Genomic DNA, 21,904 nt, shown 5'->3' on the forward strand with positions numbered 1-21,904 from the left:
CTGCACTCTCAATAAATATAAATGCTCACATTTATTCTAGGTCCTCAAGACTTTGGTCTTGTTTGTTTACATCTCAACTCCCCTTGCCCAACTCACTGACCACCCCCGTTCCTTGAGCAACAATCTCTCTTACTCTACCCTCTTATTTTACCTTTGACTAACTTATTACTTAACTAAGAACAACCTATCTTTCTTATTATTAATTGCTAAACGATGATAGAATTCCTACTACCAATCTTACCTCCTCGCCCTACCCTCGCCTTACCCTCGCCCGACCAACACTCTCTCCCGACCGACGATCCTCCTCCTTCTCGCCGACAGCCGACCAACAATCCTATTCGACTGACCGACTGATCTTCCACCTCCTCGCCCTACCTCCTACCTCCTCGTCCTACCCTCGAACGACACTCTCCCGAACGACACTCTCTCCCGACCGACAATCCTCCTCCTTCTTGCCGACAGCCGACCGAAACTCCTATTCGACTGACCGACCGATCTCCCACCTCCTCCCCCTACCTCCTCGCTCTATTTCCGACCGACCTCCGACCTCCAACCTCCGACCTTCGACCGACACTCTACCCTTATACATATACATATACTGGACAGGGATGTGGTGCTTGGTCCTGGGTACGATCTTGCACTAGAGGAATATGCCCGACCCCAACAGTTAAGGACACACCTCCGAAGGCTGAATGAAACCCTTTGTAGGGATAATCGGCAGTATGTGGTTAAACCCATGCTTGTACGGCCCGGGTCCCTCGACTTGCTCCCGTATTCTCTTACCATCATCTACGAGAGAGGAAATTCCGGTGATCGGTTCGAGTCCGGCACGCGGTGGGAGCGAGATATTGTAAGCCTGGAGAGGAGCGCGCTCTGGACTATTTTCTCTCTTACACGCATTGCACTCTCGGCCTAACTAACTGACCCTGCGGTAAACTGTGAGGTGGGGTGAACGCGGCAGGGGGTATGCGACGCCGGGGTCTTTCGCTGCTTTGGCTGTCCTAGGTGTGCCTTGGCTCAGTTGGTAAATGAATTTTTGGAACCCTTTTAAAGGCTCGTGTGCGGCCTGTTTCTGGTATTACACTACCTCCGGAAACGAACGTATGCAGCTGGGCTCAGTTGGTGAGCGGGATGCTCTAACGCATTCCATAATTTTTTGTATCGACGGCCGCACGTGGCCTGTGTCTCTGACCAAACACGTGCACCCCTTTTTCATTGCACTCTCCAATTTATTGGGGGTGTGAAGAAGAAGAAGCCTAAGTTTAGTTATTATTATGTAACTATCGTTATGAGATGTCTACGTTGATGTTGTACTATAATGTACGAGGCTCAAGAGATGGGCCAATGAGATTCTATTCCGGCTAGAGAGGGGCTAAACTGTTAGACTTGCCGAATATGGTCATTTCGGCCGGAGCGGAGAACCGGCTAAGAAGTCGTCATTTCAAATCAAGCTCATGCTAATAAGGCTATAAATGAAGGCTTCTCGTCTTATTTGAATTCGAGTTCAAAAGCTATGGTAATTCATATCTGACCGATAAAACAATGGCGCCTCTAGGAATAGCAATTATTGGTGGTGGCATCTTCGTTAAAGAGCAGCATATGGTGAGTATTTTGGAGTCGTTCGTGGCCTATCCCTGTTATCCCTGTTAGTCTTCACTCACCACGAGACTGACGTCATGCAAAATTCCACCCCCCTGGATAGACATATTCTAAATGTCCTCAATGATATTAGCTAACATGCCATTAGCCCGCTGCTCTTGCCTCCCCCCTGCTTTCGATTAAGGCTATCTGGTCCCGGTCTCGTAAGAGCGCAGAAGAAGCCTCACGGCTTGTCTCTGGTGATGCTACTTCCTCGGTGGATCTATACTCAGCAGATTCTGGAGATGGCAAGTCTTACGAAGACCTCCTTAAGCGCGACGACATAGCCGGAGTTATAATTGCTCTTCCAATCCTGGATCAGCCCGCATATATTGAAAAGGCCCTGGCGGCTGGAAAGCATGTCTTGGCGGAGAAACCGATAGCCAAGGATCTTGAGACCGCTAATAAGCTGATCGCATACTCGAAAGAGATTTCAGCCGAGACCAAGGCGTCCTTAGCCATAGCAGAAAACTTCCGGTTCCAACCAGGCTGGGCCTACGGTGCCGAGGAGGTTAAGAAGCTCGGCAAGGTTACGGGCTTTGTGGTGAGGCTGCAGTCTATGATGGAGGCAACCAACAAGTACTACCTCACACCGTGGCGGACAACGCCGCAGCACCAGGGCGGGTTCCTTTTAGACGGAGGCGTGCACTTCACAGCTGGCTTGAGGAAACTCCTAGGCGCAGAAAACGCCGTTGACACCTTGGTGGCCCAAACCGCCTTAGTTTCAAGCCATCTGCCTCCAGTAGACTCCATCAATGCGATCTTGAAAACGAAGTCAGGTGTAGTAGGCTCGTATATCACATCTGTGGGAACGACTATGGATGCATTCGAATACCACATCGCCTGCGAGCAAGGTGTTGTTAAGGCCGAGGGAGCCAAGGTAGTTACGGTCCGAGGAGTTGGGAAAAATGCCGTGGCGGAGGAAAAGGTGTTCGAGAAGACTAGTGGGGTCAAGGAGGAGGTTCATGCTTGGGCTGAGTCTATCGTGTCGGGAGTACCAAACCCTAATCAGACTCCTGAACAGGCACTCGCAGATCTAGAACTAATCGAGAAGATGCTGTCGAGCGGCGAGCAGGATGGGGCGCGTCAGAAGCTGGAGTATCAGGGCTTCGTATAGGGGACATTCTATAACTTGCTGGAACCGGGCCCTACAAGTAGTTTCGCGAGTCCCTCCCGTAATTGAGAATTCATCCCGTTGACATTAGGTCGTTGTGTTGAGCGGTCTACGAAGACTTGAACGTATTCGCCCACAGCCTTGACTTGTTCAACGCCTTTCTCGAACAGTGCAATTTCATAGACGACACTAGATTTCCCTAGTTTATTGACCCGAAGACAGAGTTCTGCAACCTTGGGGTATGATATAGGGGAAAGATAATTGCAACGCGTTTGAGCCATTAGGGGATGTTGCGCCGAGGTTGGTGGATGGAGAGCACAATGATCAATTAAGTAAGAATTAATCACAGAATCAAAGCTAGTGGACATTTAGTGTTAGAGAAGCCCCTACCAGTATTATCGGGGTTAACTAACAGAAAGTTGTAGACTGAATTGTTCATATGATCGTACATGTCGTTGTCGCTCCTATAGAGTTGTTAGTCACTTAGAGGTCCGAACATCTCTAAGAATTAGGGATGGGCGTACCACCGTGTTCGATATTCAAGCATAAAAGGGTAATCCCTCCTAGTTCTATTTTTTAATTCCTTGCTTTGAGCCATGTTTTATATAATTACGTTGCATTAGATGAATATTTGGTAGACTTCTGGTTGGCTTAGGCTGGAATGTTGTTTGTTGTTTGTTGTTAACCTCATCTTCAGTCTAAAAGCCGAGGTTCAGTCATCCTAGATACTGGTGAGTTACATAAGCAATAGGTAAGGTACCTCTGTACAGTATCGGAAATTTTAGTCGGGCCGTTCTATACTGCCGGTGTTCACCGTCAGATTTCCCCAGTTACGCAAATGCTCTCTAAAGTTTGGAACCTGAATCTTACATTGCATAATATCAGGGACCCCGCAATTTAACTATTGGATTGGAATTTATGGGAAATACGACATAGTTATGAATTCTACCGTCTTGTAAAAGCGAAAGCTTGTTTTTACCAAAATAATAATTCGACGTTTGTGGGGTTCCGTCGGGATCTTGACATCCCGTCAGGCGAACGAACGATCAACTTCTTCTCCGATCCGATTAATTATGAGAATTATGAGTCAAGTTGCAGAAGTGTCGCCTTCTTCGACAACAACCCCTACGGCAACCATTATGCCTGGTATCGAAGCTTTGACCATCGCTGAGCCAGCAACTGTCACGAAAAAGGATGATGGTATATCCCCCAACCTAACTACTCCGTGCGCTGATATTTGGCCGCGGCCATATTACTTCGAGAATGGTTTACGACGTGTCGCTCCGTATCATTTTACGTATAAAACCTGGTGTAAACAGCGATGGAGAGGCAGGACGCTTATAGACGTGTTCGAGAGCGAGTTTAGAGACCGACCGCTGGCATATTATAAAAATGCCATGGAAACGGGTCAAATATGCGTCAACGGTAAACCGACTAGTCCAGATCATATCCTCAAAAATGGAGAGCTTGTATCACATACTATACATCGGCACGAACCACCAGTCACGGCAGATGACATAGGAATCCTCCACGAGGATGAGGATATGATTGTAATTAACAAGCCTTCTGGGATCCCGGTCCACCCCGCAGGAAGATATAATTTCAACTCCGTCATCGAAATTATGAAGGCCGAGAGGGGTCCAGACTGGACCGCATATACTTGCAACAGGCTCGACAGGTTAACCAGCGGCATCATGTTCGTCGCAAAGAATCCTAAGGCGGCCGATCGCCTAGGTGAACAGATTAAGCAAAGAAGTGTGCGAAAAGAGTACATTGCTAGGGTTATCGGCAACTTTCCTGACGAGGAGGTAGTTTGCAATCAGCCTTTACTTCAAATTTCTCCAAAACTTGGATTAAATCGAGTACGGGCAAACGGAAAAACGGCTCGCACGGTTTTCAAGAAGCTAGCATATTATCCCCCACGAGAGCCGCGACGGGGGGCAGATAATGATCCTTCTGAAATAGAAGGCGTTTCCGAAGATGAGCGTAGGCCATGGCTACGCAAGGAAGGATATTCCATTGTGCGATGCCTTCCAGTTACCGGCAGGACTCATCAGATCCGCGTTCACCTCCAGCATTTAGGACATCCTATTCAAAACGATCCCATCTACGCTAATCAAAGGGTTTGGGGAATGAATCTTGGATACAACGACCCCGAGGCGCTTGAAAACACAGACGAAGATATTATTACGCGTCTCAATCGAATGGGAAAAGAAGAAGTGGCAGACGCCGTTGCTTACCATGACGAGATGGTGGACGAGTACTATAAGAAAAAGGCGGAAAAGATGTCTGGTGAGCTCTGTAAGATCTGTGATACACCATTATACACAGATCCCGGACTACAGGAGCTCTCGCTATGGCTACATAGTCTTCGATACGAGGATGCAGGTGGCGAGTGGAGCTACGTTAGCCCTCTTCCGGGCTGGGCTTTGCCCCCTTCTGGCATGTCGGGGCCTACAGAAGTCGGAGGCATGGAAGAATTGGTCTCGGCAGTAAAAGATGTCAACCCCGAAATTGTATGATTCGCTGCGCCTTGATCCCCAATCGACTACCACCTATCGAATAGCTCGAAGAGAACGACCATGTAATGTCAGCATTGCCCAGTTGGACGATACCGGGCAGGGTTTCGAAGCAATGTGACCTCTTATCACAGTCCTTCATGACTAAGTAGGACGTAAAGTCCAAGTATGGGATCGTGCGGTATACTTCTTTACTGCATTCCAAACAGTGCTCATAAGGACTAGACTAACCTAGTAAGATAATACTAGCTATCTACCTGGGTAGGTAGTTGATGGTGAAACTTCATCTGCTTGGAACTACTAACAGGTCTGGAGTATTAGCCCACCGCTTGGGTTATCCCACAGACAGGGTTCAGATAGCGTCCAGATATTGATTGCATGGGGCCATGGCACCACTTTGACCTTGATCTCCATCCCCCGGATCTTGGCTCCCTTCAAGGAGCATTTACCTTAAACTAGGTACTCAATGATAGCTACATCGCAAAATATGGCTCAAGATATTAGTGGTATATATCACTTACAATATAGAAACCCTCTTCATCCGTCACAGCTACCGAGAAGTTGCGGTAGCGTTTAGAAACGGTTGGAATCGGCGCAAATATCACAAATACAATAATCAAACGCATCACCATTCACCTCTATGCGTTTTGACATCCCTGCAAATCCGCCGGGAGTATTCGTCGTGGCTTATTAGTCTCAGAAAAGGGAATAACTCGGGTAATCCGAAGGTCATGAATACGATACAGCTTTCCTTTTCTGTGCCAGCCGAGTCTCTATTTCTCCACAATACCTCAATCACCGGGAGTCTTACAGCCCTTCATACTAATTTTCACACAAACTGAGGACGCCGAATTCCGAAAGGCAAGACTTGGAAAATTTTAGTATCATGGACGTTGGTCCAATTGGTCTCAACTTATCGGTCCAACTCGAGACCTGCATTTCCCCGAGCGATGACAGATTTCGATGTGATTCCCAGCCTTAGCCTGCGGACTCTATAGACGTACCTATGCGCCCTCGACTTCGCACATTCCGGGGATTCGCTCCGGGGGATCTTCCATGGGCCGATTTAAAACGGCCTCCATCTAGTAGCGTAGCGTAAAGTCTATTTAGAACCCCTGACCTTGCCGTTACCGCTACATATTCCCATATAATGTATCCTAGGACACACGCACCGCCGTCACTACGCTGAAGCTGTCTAGCAGACTACGTAGGACCGAGGCTGTCAAGATTACCTGATTACTTGGGCTAGTTTCGAGTGGAACTTTACCTTCAGGTCCGTCGATGATATCCACGTATCTAACGAGTATGGCCAGAGTATAAGTCGCTAGGATGTTCAATGTTATTTGGTGGAGATATTACTTGAAGCAGTCAATAAGTATCGTATTGCTTTATTTCTACGGAAAGATACAAAACCGTTCGAAGATTCTGGCTTAATCTTTGCCTAAACAGGTAATTTTAGATGGTAAATATCATCCCGAAATCACGAGATACTGTATTTTGCCATAGTATTTCGAGTGTCCTGATACTTTGCTTTTTCAAGTAACATCTCCACCAAGTAACATTGAACATCCTGGCTACTTGTATATTTCAAGCTACTGTATCTTTCGAAGAATTACTTAGATGCGTAGTGATTTGGTAAATGGTCTGGAACGATGTTGACTGTTTGGGTATGTGTTGGACTCCTGTGACCTTGGCGGTCATTTACCTCCTTGCCGTACTGGGGGGATCCTTCAATCTCTAGTCTCCCATGGGGAAGCCCTTCCAAAGAAAATAGGCTAGCTACATTATTCCTAGTTCTAGTTTCTGTCATATGTATGGCGGTTACATACTAACAGCAGCTATCCTCTTTAGATACTTAGCCACCCCGTCTACTATATAACATTCCATGTTATGTCAACATGATTCTCATCAGATCTCGTGCTGTGTAGATCGAAACGACTAGACGCATTATCTGATTCTTAAAGTACTTGGCATCACCTGCAATTTCAGGCACATCCATTGTCATATCATCTTACACAAAAGTTATACTACAGTCAACACCAAATCCAAAGATGTCCAACAGCATGAAGCCCACGACAGAGACCAACAAGACCGGAAAGCGTAAAGGTACTAGGAGTGTATCTACACTTACTCCTTCGCAGCTCGCTCGAAAGCGTGCCAACGACAGAGACGCTCAAAGAGCAATTCGTGCCAGGACGAAAGAACACATCGAAAGCCTAGAGAGAGAGATAGCTGAGCTCCGCAGCCATCAAGACCGAGATCAGACTATTCAAACGCTCCTCCGGAGGAATAGGAGCCTGGAGAATGAACTTCAACACCTCAGAGAAAGCATGGGCATTCGTGCTGCTAACACAAGTGAACCATACCACCCTGGTCAGCACTTCATCCCATATTCGGCGTGGGATGTAGCAACTGACCGTCTTATAGTATTCCACAGTTCTAGCCCTCCTGGGCCCTCATCTTTCGGGCAGTCTGCGCCCAACTTCCCCATGATGCAGAATATCTCTCCTTACAACAATATGCCCGATACTACAGAAGCTTGGCCAGCAACCGCACCATGTTCCCTCCCATCCACAGTATCTAGTCCTGTTTCCTCTGTTGGTACAGATGATTTCGGAGGCAATTGCATTCCTACTAGCACTCCCACTACGGTCCGCTCTCCTACCATGTCTTGCGTCAACGGCGAGGGTACCTTTGACGATTCGAAGCCCGGTAAGTTTCCGACTGTGATATATCAAGTCCACACATGAGTTTCTAATCAAGATAATTATAGGATTTGAATGCGGCTCGATCAACATCATGCCTGTCAGTGCATCTTACAATTTTCAACCGTGGAACGTGTACCAAATGCCACAATACCAGCCTCAACAGGCGACACTCGGGCACAACTCACCTATACCCCAGATTGGGAGATGCACCTTCTAATCATGAAGGCTCCATGTCGAAATGACGCACTCCTAATAGGATATATCGAGGGCAGCCGACGCCTAATTAATATGACAGGGAAGCGATCGCACTCCAAAGTCATATTTGGTCCGGCCGTGGGTAGCTTATTATTATACCGAGTCCTCATCGCCCGGTTAATCAGGCCGACTCAAGAGGTCTATACTGGGCCCAGCAGAGTTGTGACACCCCGGCCGAGCCAGTGGATGATACCACACGAGCAATAAGTCGATTCGCTTCTTCTATCCGGCGCTGCGCGACGCAGTTATCAAGCGACAAGATATCTACGCTAACACGGGAAACTCGCCATACCTACAACAAATATCTACGGGTCATGAACTGGCTTAGTGGTATTGCTAGAGCATTAGCCATCGACAGTGCTACTGGTGCCACCTGTGCGAAAAAGGAGTTTAAGGAATGTATAGTTACGGAAACTAGAAAACTAAGCACTGCGGGAGAACTTCACAAGGTGTTATCCGGAGTTCACAGGGACAGTCGGTATTGCCACGCACTCACATTAAGCTGTCTTGATATAGGCTGCTTATGAATTGAGTCGTGGACGGAATGAGAAATGATCAATATGAAAAGAATCCGAAAGAAACATCAGGCATTTAAGATAACTAGCCCATAAGGCAATATATCAAATGTCTATCCAGCTCGACTAGATGTATGCATATTACACGCAGAATTAAATAAAATATTATTATAATCACTACCTCGGCTCTCATTTACGCATTGTGCTCGAAACTTAATATGACAGAGTATCAAGGGTAAGTAAGAGTGATACCTAGGTAGGTAGGCAAAACTCTAGCACTTTGAGCTTTCGATCCATGTTAAATACATGCCATTTCCCACAATAGATCTTCATGGAGAAGGTAGCGGATCTGGGGTAGCGCAACTCCACATTGGCTGATGAGTTCCCTGGGGTACATTATGACAAAAGTCGCTTACGAGACTTTACAGAAAGTCAGGATTATTAGATATTTTTTTTTCAGATATAAGTATTTTATATATACTATTAGAATCGCCTAGTTGAGCTGAATTGATTGATGCTAGCTATATTAAGATGCGACCGTGCTTTGAAAAGTTATTAAACAAGTAATTTCTAAATAAGCAAAGTAATTTCGGAATAGTGGCATGTAATCTGTGTATAAGGCTAAGTAATCTGTAAATAGCAATACGTATACTATATTTCCCAGCCAATACACCGTACTTTATGACTGTTACTTATACCATTATAATCCCTATGATGAGGCGCATCTAATGGTGTTAAAATTGTATAGAGACGGGGTATTATAAAAAAGATATTGTTGAGTGACAAGTCTTATACCATGTAAAAGGCCTTAGAGCCTCATATTACGTAAGAGGCCTCGAATTAGGGACCTGGCAGCGCCTGTAGCGCCTGGCATGCTGGGTGTTCGAGAAAGTTATGGGACAGAATGGGGCCATGTCAATAGGCCCGAACCACCAAGACATCGGGAGCATAGGTAAGTGACTCATTCGCACGATAGCCTCAGGCTATCACTGAACTTGTACATAATCGCTAATTCCATTCGCAGTGGCTTTTCGAGGTGGTTCCGTAATAGTTTATGCGTGTCCGATTTACAACGGAGCCATGAATTCATTTTACATCATTTTTGGCCGGATGGCACGTGGGCTAAGAGTCTAGATGACTTAGCTGAACTCTATATTTGTTGACAGATCTTATATAGCATACTTACGCGTAGTTATAGGGCTTTAATAAGTCTGGACGCATTTTGAAAGAAAAAGAACTTTCTAGTCACAGCCACGTACAACCTTCCAGCCTTCCCAACCTTGGAGCTTTCTCCCTTTCTCCCTCAAGTTCTACCCCGGAAAACTTGCTAATCTCACAACCCCATGCATCTTACCTCTCCCCGCCTACATCTTCGATCTAGAAATCGGGAGATCGTCGTCAAGGGGGGCTATGTATGTATCCGAACCAAAAGCGGTACAAATCTCGCGCGCGGACGAGCGGCTAACGCAGATCATTCTTCAAGCTATTCTGGCTATGTAGCTTCGGGATGCCTTATTTGCAACTAGTAACAAGTAGTGATTCTCGGTATGCATCTTCCCCATATAAGCACAAATTTTCCCTATGGGGCATAAATAAAGTTTTACTATCCTCCATATATAAATGCGGCTCTTCTCAGGGCTAAGATCGGACATACCTCCGGATTGTGTTAGGAGCAGATCCGCACACTTAGACGGGAGCTATCTGCTTTAGGGCGCTTATTCGTGCTGAATATCGGACAATATGCATACGAGTTAGTTTGGCCCTGCGCAAGAACTAAGGGGCTAATTCCTCACCATCACACGAGCTACTAGGATCTGCGGCGGTACCCGGCTCGTTGTTACAGATATTGTAGACTATAGCATCCTAGGTTAGTAGATTCAACACCATAAGTATTAGGTGCCTATGATATTTAGACAAAAAGCCCAGGAAACTAGACAAGGCATTACGTAACAAGACAGACCCCGAACCAGACCCCGAATCCTACCAGTGTCTCTAGCAGATCGACATCTAAACCGAATACGTACCTCTTAGTAGCTCGTCGACGAGATAGTTGGTGGGATCCTCTAGGACCGTAACTCGGCGAGACTTGATAGTCACCTGAGGTTAGGTCATTCCATGGGGCCATCATTCTACCTACAATTTTTGTTAGCGTGTTTGAAAAGTAGCTCGTCTCCAGGATTTCTAACTATCTGGTTTAGCGGGATAAGTATTCCAGTAACGCTTCCGGAGGTCAATGATGGAGCCCACAAACAGGTAGACTAAACGGCTACTTCTTGACTCGCATCTGGTTCCGAGTTAATGCCGATTTTTCACCTGATATATCACATGGGCATCCATTTAAATACCCTGTATTCCTCGCAATATAAAGTTTGAACCTGCTTTAGTCCTTCCCGTCAATCCTTCCCGTCAATCTTATACCCAATTCTTCACAACCATCGGCCACGTGCGAACCACGTAGGTTAGTATATAACCCGCGTGGGCGGAGACGTCACCGGAATACTTTCTCCGAACCCAGTAAGGAGATGTGTCGCCGCTACACAGGCTCTGCCGGTTATTCGGACCTATTCGAGAGCTACAGTTTCCTATACTATTGTGCAAAAGACGTTAACCTAGGGACTTTTCTCGGAATAGTATCTTAACTTAGCTCGCGCTATTCTTTCCACGAAACCAGGACACCTGACCATAATACTATCGGCATTATGAAATAGAATTATGGATACAACTTGACTTATTCGTGAGACTGGACCGGATTAGACGGCATGTGTGATGGTTTTGGTTGGTGTAGTTGCTATAGAATAGAATATCCGACTTTCGGGGAAACGGAAAATTGAGTTATATGACGGGAATAGACGCGGCAATAGACTATAACAGGTAACTACTAGATCCTTTACGGCATCACAAGTTTAGGTCTAATAATATAATTTTACTTACCTAACTAATTGCCATGTTGAAGTTACATAGCTACACGATAGAAACTGTCTGTTGAAGATAGATTAGACTTCGGTACTTGACAAAGGCACAAGTTTCACTAACCCTTGTAGAAGCCTTGGCTGTGTTTAACTACCAATAATAGACGGAGGAATGACCAAGCTTGGAAAGGGGTCTCAGGCGTGTGGACCCCGCTCCCAACTAATACTAATAAAGACATTCAACAGCCCAGAGCTTCGCTTAGCAATTCTAAGTTAGAAATTCTAACTGGTTGATAAGTCTGCAAGGTACAATACATACACCTTTACTCTTCTGCACTTGAGCGTTTAATGGTCATTCATAAAAGTTACAGGCGCCAGGTGAGGATGATCGGTGTCGCGTCCATGATAAACATCTTAGGAAACATCTTAGGCGACATGCATTTTTGTATTTGGCCTGCCCTAATAGGTAGGAAAGCGAGATCTCTTATAAACAACCCAGAGATCTCTAATCCGTATCAGGTAGCCAGCTATAGGTGGCGTAGCATCAAGGGTACGTTTAGTGATGCGGGCGCGGGGACCCTTGTCTTGCCGTGGGCCTCGCGCGAGCTCCTATTTGATCCAGCTGTCTTGTCAAACTCGGTAACAAGCTCACAAGGCCCGAATCCATACGGATTACAGAACCCCTTAAGACACATTCTAGATGCAAATGCAGAAGGTCTCAATCTCTATTCGGGATGGCCGCCCACATGTCACAGGCACACGCTAGAAAGGAGCCTTTATAATGTTTTGTTCCTGGTGAAAGAAGTCTCGCGACCCCTGGTCATTCTCGACAATTCCCATTGGTGTTTTGTTTGTTCCCCCTCTCAATGCTTTCATGCGCCCAGCCATAAATATCTCCTATTTACCTAAATACAAAGGCGCTCTGCAACAATACATATTATGGTGTCGCGATAGATCCAGATCTAGTCCAGATCTTCATTCGTTATTTGATTCTAGGTATATATACTTAGTGTTGATCACTATATAAATTCGGTTCTTCTTTAAACCACTTTTACAGAGACTATCACGGAAATGCGCAATAATATCCTTATCTCAGCCCTTGCCGTCGCGGCGGGGTCTCTCGCGGCGGACTGCAATGGGCATGCTGAGCTCTGCGATCGACAGTATAGCAAGGTCACCTTCGTGGGGGCTCACAACTCGCCTTTCGTTGGGGTTGGCCCAGCAGACAACCAGTTAACCGACCCGACGGAGCAATTAGATCTAGGTGTGCGATTTCTTCAGGCGCAGACCCAAGAAAAGGACGGATCGCCCCAGATGTGCCATACCTCGTGGTAAGTTATATCTCGAGTCTATTACTTCATTACACGGACGCAATAGTAACATTTTGCGAAATAGCTTATTAGAGGATGCCGGCTCATTACAAGACTATCTGGGCCCTATTAAAACTTGGATCGATGCTCACCCAAATGAAGTTGTAACGCTGCTTCTGACAAACCCCGATGCGATTGACATCACCAAGTATGGCGATGCATTCACGTCAACTGGGCTAGATAGCTACGTCTTTACACCGGATACGACGCTCGGTCTAGATGACTGGCCGACTCTGGGAGATATGATCTCAAGCGGCAAGAGAGTCGTGGTGTTTATGGGTATGAGTTGCCTGTATCATGAGTCCTTCAATTGGGTAAGCTAATAATCGACAGATTACAACATGGACACTTCTAAGGTCCCGTACATTCTGGACGAGTTCGCATACTACTTCGAGACTCCATTTGACCCAACAGAGGATATACTTAGCGGATGCGGCATTGATAGGCCCTCAGGCGTTTCAGCCGACGGTCGGATGTTCCTCGCCAACCATAACCGGAACGTTGAAGTCTTGCCTGATGTCTTAATCCCGGATCTGGTCGAGGCAAGCAATACAAACTCGGTAGAGTCTATCACCGAGCAGACAGACACTTGCAAGAGCAGCTATGGCCGCGTGCCCAACGTAGTCTTGGTGAGTACATACCCAGCATCTAGGCAAGATTGGAGTATTCTAGTCAGCGTGCTTTATACCTAGGAAATTGCTAACGAACGGCCGTAGCTTGATTATGTCAGCCTAGGAGACACGATACAAGCCCAGGACTTGCTCAACGGGCTATAGATCTCTTAAGAGGCGAGATTTCGTGAGGCGATGATTTATCATAACGATGATGATGACGACCCTTTATTTTTGAGCGTTACGTATTCCTAGTTCCTTGCATGCTATGATGATACCCAATTAGCCAGTGGATCATTCATGTCTGGGATCAACGCAGACAACGTTATGGTCTCCGTTAATTTTCATGTATATATTTGAGATTATATTCTCTGAGAGATGCAATCCCGTATTGGTTAGAGTATTTTGGTTAGCGGTCTAGGTATGGTGTGGTGGTATTGGAAATTGACAAATTAAGTTACAAAGAGTATAATTCTCAACTAGATATGCGTAGTACAAAGCATCGATGTATAATCAACTCAATAACATTTTATACTTTACACTTCTATTCATAAGTCCTTTGAAGCTTTAGCTTTCAACAATCGGGTATTCGCTCTATGAAGTGCTGCGGCTTCGTTTGAGATTGGTCTCCACATTGTGTAGGTTCCATTATTAGTAGCAAAACATCGTACAAAGGAACAACTTAGTATGAGATCGAACTTGATTACGCGGTACATACATACAATTTGCCCGACTTTGTTATTAGCGAATGAAGAAATTCGAATTTCTCAGCGTGTAAGTTCATTAAATTAGCCAATCGTAGGGCAGCTATAAATATCATTTTCTTCAACAAGCGCGGGCCGCATTCTGAGCGCTTGGCAGAGGTTGAAAAGTCAACCACAGCCAATCAATATCTCCGCATTACAAGGAGCTTCAAAAGCCCACCAATCAGCGCTCTAGAATTATGACGAAACTAGGGTCGGTACCTTGCCGCCGGTATGCCATCTTAGATCCAATAGAGAGGCACATCACGATGTTGTCGGATATGGAGCCGCACACGCTATGCCGGTATGCCGGGCGAGTATACTTATTTAAAAGGGCCATTGCCGCGGAGAGGAGGAAAGTCAAGAACTCATTACTACATTATCTCTATTGACATTAGCGTTTCCTTTTCTTCATATTTCCGTCTTTGTGGGAAGGTTGCAATTTTATCTATAATCCTTAGTCTCTTACTTAGTCTCTTAAGTACCTTTAACTTGACCTTAACACCAATTATACCCCGATAATATCTTCGTATAGTCAGAAACATGAAGACCTTCAGTACACTCAGCCGGCTGAGCTTAGTTGCCTCTGCAGGTATATCTCCTCTCATCACCCTTGACTCGTATCGACCACTGACATAAAGTAGCTTTATCTCTGTTCGCTACCTCTTCACAAGCACAGGATGCTAATAGCACATCATCAAATACGACCGCTGGCTCGGTCTTTATCTCACCCCCGCGAGACCTCGCGTTCGCACTTAATGTCCCTAGCGATTCTACCACCGATCTATACTTCTCGTTGATGTTTCCGGAGGGAACAAGTTGGGGAGCCGTTGGACTTGGATCCGACCGCATGGCTGGCTCATTGATTCTGCTGGCATACCCATCGGAATCGGGGCAGAACGTCACATTATCACCACGAATCGCTTCCGGTCACTCGGAACCCGTGTACACCCCCGATATCAAGGTTGAAGCATTGGACGGCACCGGACTTAATAACGGGACGTTTATCTTCAATGGGCGTTGTGGCAACTGCCGGTCGTGGTCAGATGGGAAGGGAAAGATCGATATTGCGAGCAAGTCGCAGAATATGATATACGCCACGGGCGACAGTAGCACCCTGAAGTCTGATTCGTTCGACGCGCCGCTGAGGATGCACTATAACTACGGTACATTCACGTTAAACATGGCCCACGCTACGGGTCCGGCGGGTGTTCCGATAATTGACAGGTCGGAGGACAGCACACTGGTCGCTACGACTCAGGGGCTATCGAAGGAAGGTAAAAAGGATGTTGCGGCATTGATGCACGCGATCATCATGGTTTTCGTGTTCGTTGGTTTATATCCCTTCGGCATTTTTGTCCTACGCTTGGGAAGCTGGGTCCGTTGGCACGGTATCAACCAGGGTTTCGCTTTCATTCTCACTATTGTCGGCTCGAGTCTTGGCTTCTCGATCAGCAAGTACTACAATAGGGTACGTGGGCTATTATATTATGAGCGCTGAAAGGCATTGCTAACACACTAGTAGTCTAAGAAGGTCAATACTGCTCACCAGGTTATCGGCATTCTCATCTTCATTTTCATTTTCGCCCAGTTTGCTCTGGGCTTCCTGCACCACCGCAACTTCAAGAAGACACAGCAGACAACCAAGATGGCCCCTATTCATGTATGGATGGGCCGCGTGATCATCGTTATGGGTGTTGTTAACGCATTCCTGTGAGTTTCCCCCTCGCCCCATCTAGGCCAGATAGAATCCACTAACATTTCAACGCAGTGGCTTCCCTCTCGCTCAGGCATCGCAATACAACTACGTCCTCGCAGGACTCATTCTTTTCCTCTTCCCGGCCATGATCCTCATCCTCGTTACGAAGAAGTTCATCCAAAAGAAGTGGAACAAGTCTAAGAACGAACCAACTGGTTACAATATGGAGCCGTGGAACCAACAAAATGGCCAGGCAGGGCAAGGTAACGGTGCCGCGAATCCGCAACAGCCCATGGGGCAGAATGCGAGCATACCGGGCATGAGCACGTATGCGCCATATCATGCACAGGGCATGAAGGCAGATCTCGGACCGCAGCAGAATACTCGGGAATACGTGTAAGGGGGTGGTATGGCGAACTTAAGAGGTAATTACCAAGGCTGTGACGGTATAAAATGCATCAATAGGCGTTTGGGTATCGGATCATTCATTTATACTTGGGAGGGCAAGGGACGAGGTCGGGTCAATTGGGCAACGGGGCGCAACATACATATTAAAGGGTGAATATTAAAGAAGTAATGAAAAGGGTAGCCATTCCCAACCGACTATCAACGTATTTTATTCTTGCTCTTTCTAATTGCCTGGGTACAGGTAGGTACCTGGACCCATAGCCCCTTTTCGATATTTATAATTCTTATAAGCCTCCGGCAACGTTGCGTAGAGATACACAAGTCTCTATCGAGTATATCATTCTCTCGTATTCGAAGGTGCTACATTGCTATTTCAAGATTAGCATACCATAAAACTATTATAATAACACCCATATGGTAGCAAGAGGCGAACGTAACCATTGTGTACGCCTCGGTCGAAAGTATGATACTGTGCGGTAACGTTCTTGTGTCTCGAATATACACTGTCTGAATACCCCCATATGAACCAGCTCCTGTATTCCCACAAAATAGTATCGCGAAAGTCCGAGTAATTTATACTACAATTATAAGTATATGCCGGTATTTAAATAGCTAGAAATTAATTCCAAGACGGAAAGGGAATCCGTTATTACTGAACACGGGGCTTTCAAGGTACGTTACCCTTTGCCCGGTATCTATCAAAGCCAGCTTTCCGGCTATCAGATATTTATACGAGGTAAAATGCAACGCGACATAAATATGCGCCCTATTCTTTAATAAATATCTTTATATGCGCCTCGCTACCTCCAACATGGTATTTGGGGTCAGCTTTAGCCTACCCCCGTGGGACTAATAACCATATCCAGGGGTTTCTGGCAAAATACATAGCCGTGCAGCATTCGTTAACAAGATCCAGAAAAAGTGTTAATCGAACGATGAATAAATTGATAACTACCTAGGGAATGAGACTCGCTCTAAAGTAACCAGGTAGATAATGTGCGCATATGGCCTACTTACGAGCTCGACGGGATCCCACGGCGCGTACCGAAAGGGGACATAGGTAACGAACTATACGAGACAACATCTAGAATTCGAGTATCGTCATCGCCAAAACTAGATGATGGAACCACCTAGCCGTGGATGCAGGGTGACGATACTACATCCTACCAGCAACTACGTTTGCAGCTGACGCTTTGCCCTTTTATCTGCTAATTAATTTTCCATGCTAGGTTGAAGCCTCGCCTAGGCCGGCCTATTTCCTGCGGTCTAGAAACATGCATCTACAGGCTGAATTGAGCCTATATAGCTTCCCGGCGCCTTTAATGGCTCGTTACCAAATGCGCCTACTGGAACCTAGTATTTGGTCCTCGGTCTAGCCACTTGCTGGCGTGTAAAAATCCGTTCCACGACAGCTTACAGCTTTTTGGGCTTCACTATCGCTATTATTAGAAACCACGAGACCATTTAATACTACGCTTCGGTCGCTTACTAGGCAAATTTGAGAGGCTCTTGTCATATCTGCTATAGCTACAAAAGGATAGCTTAGGTAGGTACTCAGCCATTCACCTAAAGCGACATCCTCGTGATCCAGAGCAGCTCTAAGCCGACAGAGCTTGATACCTAGTTCTAAAATGGTTTCTCAAATCTCAAGCTTATGGCTCATTTTAAGCCTCTTCACCTTAAGAGCTCTTGCTGCGTGTGCTAGTTACGGTGTGGATTACGTGAACGGCGGTTCATACGACATCGACGCATCTTCAAACGACAACTTTACATTTACCACTATATTCCAGGGTATAGCAATATTCCTATACGCGGACTTGGAATACACATAAGCTAACGATACTTAGGATGTGATCAGGAGTCTGTAAAGCCAATTCTCATAGATCCTAGCGGCGGTCAACACCCCTGCTCCGCCATAAGTACGACACCTGCCGGGACGCAGGTAACCTCAACATGGTGAGACTCAACCAGTTTTGACTTGGCGTCAACAAGCTACTTATTATCCTTTAGTGAAATTCGATACTCTGCCATGAGTTCCGGGCTATATAAGATAATCATTTCCGGAAGTGCAATTGGCGTTCAAAGAACCATTGCGCTCACAGTTGGTACCCCTGATGTGATTACTATCACTGTAAGAATATAACCCATCATATACTACTATCAGTCGGTGCCAATACTAACCTCACTACCTATAGGCCACGCCCACTGTCATAGTTGGTGTTACCAGCACACCTAACGCAACTAGTACCGAAACCACGCCCGGTTGATTAAGGAATAGAACCTAACATGATCATAGCGATATATAAAACCATTGCCCAAACGCTTACTTCAACCCTGCCACCCGCGACGGTGACGACACCTTGCGATGGCACCACGCAAACACTGACCATTACACCAACGGCACCAACAATTACTAGCACATATCTAATTACTCGAACTGTTACGGACAAGGAAGTTACGAGCTACTCGACAACCACGATAACAAAGAAAGCATATTGCCATTATCTAATACCTCCATCATTCACTATACCAGATCCTGCCCCTACAATTTGTATCGGGCTTGCCTGCCTCCCGAGTGTCGGCGTAACCATAGTACCTGACACGGCAGCGAAGACTGGCAAGGTGAACGCAGTTACTGCTGCTGCTGCTTCTGTAGCCGCTACTACTGTAACGGTCACAGAGACAACTTACACCGTCACAAGTACAAGCGTCACTACGGTTCCAGCGTCGACGACAACAGAGGATGGTAAGCTCAGATAAATACCCCTGTTGAAAGCTAAAGAAGCTAATATACCACTATTAGTTTACCAAACGATTATCGCTACTATGTGAGTGTGGCCTAAACCCTTGCTATACGTACCTAGGTATAGTAAATGTCTAACAGAACTAAAGAACACCCGCCCCGACAACGAAATGTGACGATTCTAGGCCTCCACGTACCGTCACTATCACGAAGCCCTTCGCGACGGTCACGCAAACAGATGTCGACTACACTACTTCACATGTCGAGGCAACTGTTTGGGTCGAGTACGTAATTCCCCCTATTCAATACCTAATTCATCATGTGTATTTCCGTATAAGTACCACAGTATCGCTAACATATTTTATAGAAAAACCTCATATAAGACGTCGACGGATCAGTCAAGCAAGACATCCTGTTCGAGAAACGGAGGATGGTATGGAGCTGATGGAAGTATGCCAGTCACGGCTACGGCCTGATAGGATCACATCTACATAAAATGCCGCTATAGAGAGTGCAAAAGGTACTATCTCGTGAGTACCACGCGACAAGGAATAAAATACCCTTATTGGCTCTTTATTGTGTTATGACTTTATTAGTATCTAGGGATTCTGCTTATATTCTTCCAAATACCTAGATTGCTCTAAGAATATTATAATTGCCCAAGATATATTTGGTGGTTAGATATATAACGTATGTTGAGCTTACCCTCACAGGGTTATTCTTTTATTTAGTCAGGAGTTACGGGGGAAACTCTAATGCGATACTACAGGTGACTATCCAGGTAACCCTTCCCTTCCAATGCCCTTTCTCGCAATAGCACCCTTAGGAACCAGGCCCATTTTAAGGCCATCACCCTTTCAAAAACCAGCCCAGGATGGGTTTCTCTAGGAGGTCTGCTTGCATGCGGAGACCCCGGAAATACTAATCACCCTCCCTTTAGCAGAGAGCCCATCGACAGTCCTTTCGTCGCTCCTCCAAGATCTTATCGGACGAAATATTCTCACTCGAGTGCAATACGGCAAATTAAGATTCGGGAAAGAAGGATAGATCCATTCCACCAAATCAAACCGCTCCGTCTCATCAAAAATCGATGTCCTATGTCATCAATCCCCCGATCCACATCGCATATTATAGCTTCGTTTATTCCGTTGGCGCCTTATTCGTTGTCGTTGCTTTAGCGCTTCGTTCGTTCCGTTGGCGTAATATCCGTACCGTAAATGTAGTAGGTAACTCGATCGATTAGTCAACGTTTAATCTGTATATGCCTCGTTTAAAAACCCCCGTTTGCAAAAAAAAAAAAAAAAAAAAACCGATAGCGGTAAATATTGCCTTTCGACTCAGTCCCTAAGGTCACTAAGGCATACGCCGAAGGTCTGGGTGGTAACGTGGTTCCTCGGTAAGCAGTTAAGCCAGCCATTGTTAATAAGGCATTTATCGTGGGTAGGCGATAAGGCGTTTAACCGAGATAATATTTATAATACCAAGTCGAATATGGTAGGTTCGAATTGGGTAAAGGCGGCAGCAATGTGTAATGACACGCTGGAGTAGTTTAACAACCTACCTCATCTTCTGTTCTTCGATACCAAGTTTATATACTTTGGCGGAAGACGGTATTTGGTTCTGCCAGCCTTCTACCAGATGAATCCTCATCTTTTCGTCGTCGGTCATGTTGACGAATCCGGAACGATCCCAAATTTTGTATTTGTCGGCCAGTTGTCGTGCTCGTTCCGAAAAGTTGTTGTGTGGTTCTCGAAGGTACTCAGGTCAAATATATAACGTATGTTACCACAGTAAGCCAAAGAAAAGGCGTATCGACGCCGCAGTCGCAGCCGCAGCTTTAATCTCATCATACGACCGCGGATCCGGCCCACGAGAGAGCTGTAGCCCACGGCGCGATATCGTATTCTTGTAGATATCGTCCGGTTGCGACTCTCCTTTGTGGCAGTAGTAACACGAGCAGGGCCTAGGACCGGTGCCGTGGTGATCGCACTAATATGTCATAATAACTAGAGTTAGTAATTCCTTTCTGCGTAAAAGAGAACCATGTCTCGAGTATTTGTAGTTCCAAATATCAAATACGTACCCCGAAATTCTTCATATCGCTCAGCAGGCCACAGCACGTCCATAGGAAACCTTGCGGCCAGAACTGATGCATGCGGATGTCGTCCGACTTGAAGTCTTCCTCGTACATACGTTTCAATCGCGCCGACTCGGACGCGACACTGTTGCCCCAACCCATTTCTTCGTCGTTGTCCGAGCAAACGCCGCCCCAGGTGATGAGTTCCAGCTTGCCGAAGTGCGAGCTGCCGTCCTCGCATTTTCGGTACCGGTCGTACCACTCCTTGCCCGCCGCCATATCGGCCCTAGCACCACATTCATACTTGTGCAACGGCCAGTCTTTGTGCTGGCAAATTATACCTGAAAATCATGGTCAGCTTCGACGGGCGTGGCTGCAGGTATTGTCCTAAAGGAGGTGGGCATACTGCAGTAGAAGCTAGCTTTGCATCTCCCGCAGAGCTTGACGACGATGTCTCCCCCTTCTTGTTTTCCACAGACTCCGCATTTTGCATTTTCTTGGGTCTCCGGCATTGTAATACATAGTAGTCTTCTTGTTTCCAATAACCACTTCTAGTTGTCGTCTTTAATTTTACAATGGTACACTGGGCTTTTGC

The 21,904-nt window shown here is 46.2% G+C and overlaps 7 protein-coding genes across 7 annotated transcripts; 6 read left to right on the forward strand and 1 right to left on the reverse strand.

Annotated features, from left to right (window-relative positions):
• Positions 1-1,393: 1,393 nt before the first annotated feature.
• On the forward strand, positions 1,394-3,109 carry F5Y00DRAFT_131871 (NAD(P)-binding protein). The gene is made up of 2 exons (XM_048004222.1): positions 1,394-1,602; positions 1,748-3,109. Exons 1-2 carry the CDS (start codon positions 1,543-1,545, stop codon positions 2,753-2,755), a joined length of 1,068 nt encoding a protein of 355 aa, XP_047869018.1. The 5' UTR covers positions 1,394-1,542; the 3' UTR covers positions 2,756-3,109.
• Positions 3,110-3,610: 501 nt separating this feature from the next.
• F5Y00DRAFT_225404 (pseudouridine synthase) lies at positions 3,611-5,615 on the forward strand. The gene is made up of 2 exons (XM_048006162.1): positions 3,611-5,505; positions 5,593-5,615. Exon 1 carries the CDS (start codon positions 3,826-3,828, stop codon positions 5,272-5,274), a length of 1,449 nt encoding a protein of 482 aa, XP_047869019.1. The 5' UTR covers positions 3,611-3,825; the 3' UTR covers positions 5,275-5,505; positions 5,593-5,615.
• Positions 5,616-7,322: 1,707 nt separating this feature from the next.
• On the forward strand, positions 7,323-8,196 carry F5Y00DRAFT_271586 (uncharacterized protein; the record flags this gene model as incomplete). Its single annotated transcript, XM_048012827.1, has 2 exons — positions 7,323-7,983; positions 8,045-8,196. The coding sequence occupies 2 exons, from the start codon at positions 7,323-7,325 to the stop codon at positions 8,194-8,196; spliced, it is 813 nt and encodes a 270-aa protein (XP_047869020.1).
• Positions 8,197-12,340: 4,144 nt separating this feature from the next.
• On the forward strand, positions 12,341-14,127 carry F5Y00DRAFT_131908 (PLC-like phosphodiesterase). The gene is made up of 4 exons (XM_048004223.1): positions 12,341-12,989; positions 13,054-13,307; positions 13,362-13,657; positions 13,745-14,127. Exons 1-4 carry the CDS (start codon positions 12,730-12,732, stop codon positions 13,802-13,804), a joined length of 870 nt encoding a protein of 289 aa, XP_047869021.1. The 5' UTR covers positions 12,341-12,729; the 3' UTR covers positions 13,805-14,127.
• Positions 14,128-14,764: 637 nt separating this feature from the next.
• Positions 14,765-16,620, forward strand: F5Y00DRAFT_225412 (putative iron reductase domain protein). The gene is made up of 4 exons (XM_048006163.1): positions 14,765-14,974; positions 15,027-15,853; positions 15,908-16,095; positions 16,154-16,620. The coding sequence occupies exons 1-4, from the start codon at positions 14,926-14,928 to the stop codon at positions 16,479-16,481; spliced, it is 1,392 nt and encodes a 463-aa protein (XP_047869022.1). The 5' UTR covers positions 14,765-14,925; the 3' UTR covers positions 16,482-16,620.
• Positions 16,621-18,120: 1,500 nt separating this feature from the next.
• On the forward strand, positions 18,121-19,708 carry F5Y00DRAFT_257746 (uncharacterized protein; the record flags this gene model as incomplete). Its single annotated transcript, XM_048010601.1, has 8 exons — positions 18,121-18,280; positions 18,337-18,445; positions 18,500-18,620; positions 18,685-18,733; positions 18,786-19,235; positions 19,293-19,317; positions 19,382-19,516; positions 19,600-19,708. 8 exons carry the CDS (start codon positions 18,121-18,123, stop codon positions 19,706-19,708), a joined length of 1,158 nt encoding a protein of 385 aa, XP_047869023.1.
• Positions 19,709-21,014: 1,306 nt separating this feature from the next.
• F5Y00DRAFT_271587 (uncharacterized protein) lies at positions 21,015-21,821 on the reverse strand (the record flags this gene model as incomplete). Its single annotated transcript, XM_048012828.1, has 3 exons — positions 21,015-21,221; positions 21,316-21,650; positions 21,716-21,821. 3 exons carry the CDS (start codon positions 21,819-21,821, stop codon positions 21,015-21,017), a joined length of 648 nt encoding a protein of 215 aa, XP_047869024.1.
• Positions 21,822-21,904: the final 83 nt, after the last annotated feature.

Source organism: Daldinia vernicosa, assembly GCF_022497035.1.
Source record: "Daldinia vernicosa strain CBS 139.73 unplaced genomic scaffold F5Y00scaffold_4, whole genome shotgun sequence".
NCBI classification, from domain to species: Eukaryota; Fungi; Ascomycota; class Sordariomycetes; order Xylariales; family Hypoxylaceae; genus Daldinia; species Daldinia vernicosa.

What these genes read in the sequence shown, in the direction of transcription:
- F5Y00DRAFT_131871 (XM_048004222.1), top strand. Translation starts at nt 1,543, where the DNA reads ATGGCGCCTCTAGGAATAGCAATTATTGGTGGTGGCATCTTCGTTAAA. An exon ending in TCGTTAAAGAGCAGCATATG is followed by an intron (nt 1,603 to 1,747) that starts GTGAGTATTTTG and finishes ACATGCCATTAG; the next exon opens with CCCGCTGCTCTTGCCTCCCC.
- F5Y00DRAFT_225404 (XM_048006162.1), top strand. Translation starts at nt 3,826, where the DNA reads ATGAGAATTATGAGTCAAGTTGCAGAAGTGTCGCCTTCTTCGACAACA.
- F5Y00DRAFT_131908 (XM_048004223.1), top strand. Translation starts at nt 12,730, where the DNA reads ATGCGCAATAATATCCTTATCTCAGCCCTTGCCGTCGCGGCGGGGTCT. An exon ending in CAGATGTGCCATACCTCGTG is followed by an intron (nt 12,990 to 13,053) that starts GTAAGTTATATC and finishes TTTGCGAAATAG; the next exon opens with CTTATTAGAGGATGCCGGCT. An exon ending in GCGTGCCCAACGTAGTCTTG is followed by an intron (nt 13,658 to 13,744) that starts GTGAGTACATAC and finishes GAACGGCCGTAG; the next exon opens with CTTGATTATGTCAGCCTAGG.
- F5Y00DRAFT_225412 (XM_048006163.1), top strand. Translation starts at nt 14,926, where the DNA reads ATGAAGACCTTCAGTACACTCAGCCGGCTGAGCTTAGTTGCCTCTGCA. An exon ending in GAGCTTAGTTGCCTCTGCAG is followed by an intron (nt 14,975 to 15,026) that starts GTATATCTCCTC and finishes GACATAAAGTAG; the next exon opens with CTTTATCTCTGTTCGCTACC. An exon ending in TCAGCAAGTACTACAATAGG is followed by an intron (nt 15,854 to 15,907) that starts GTACGTGGGCTA and finishes ACACACTAGTAG; the next exon opens with TCTAAGAAGGTCAATACTGC.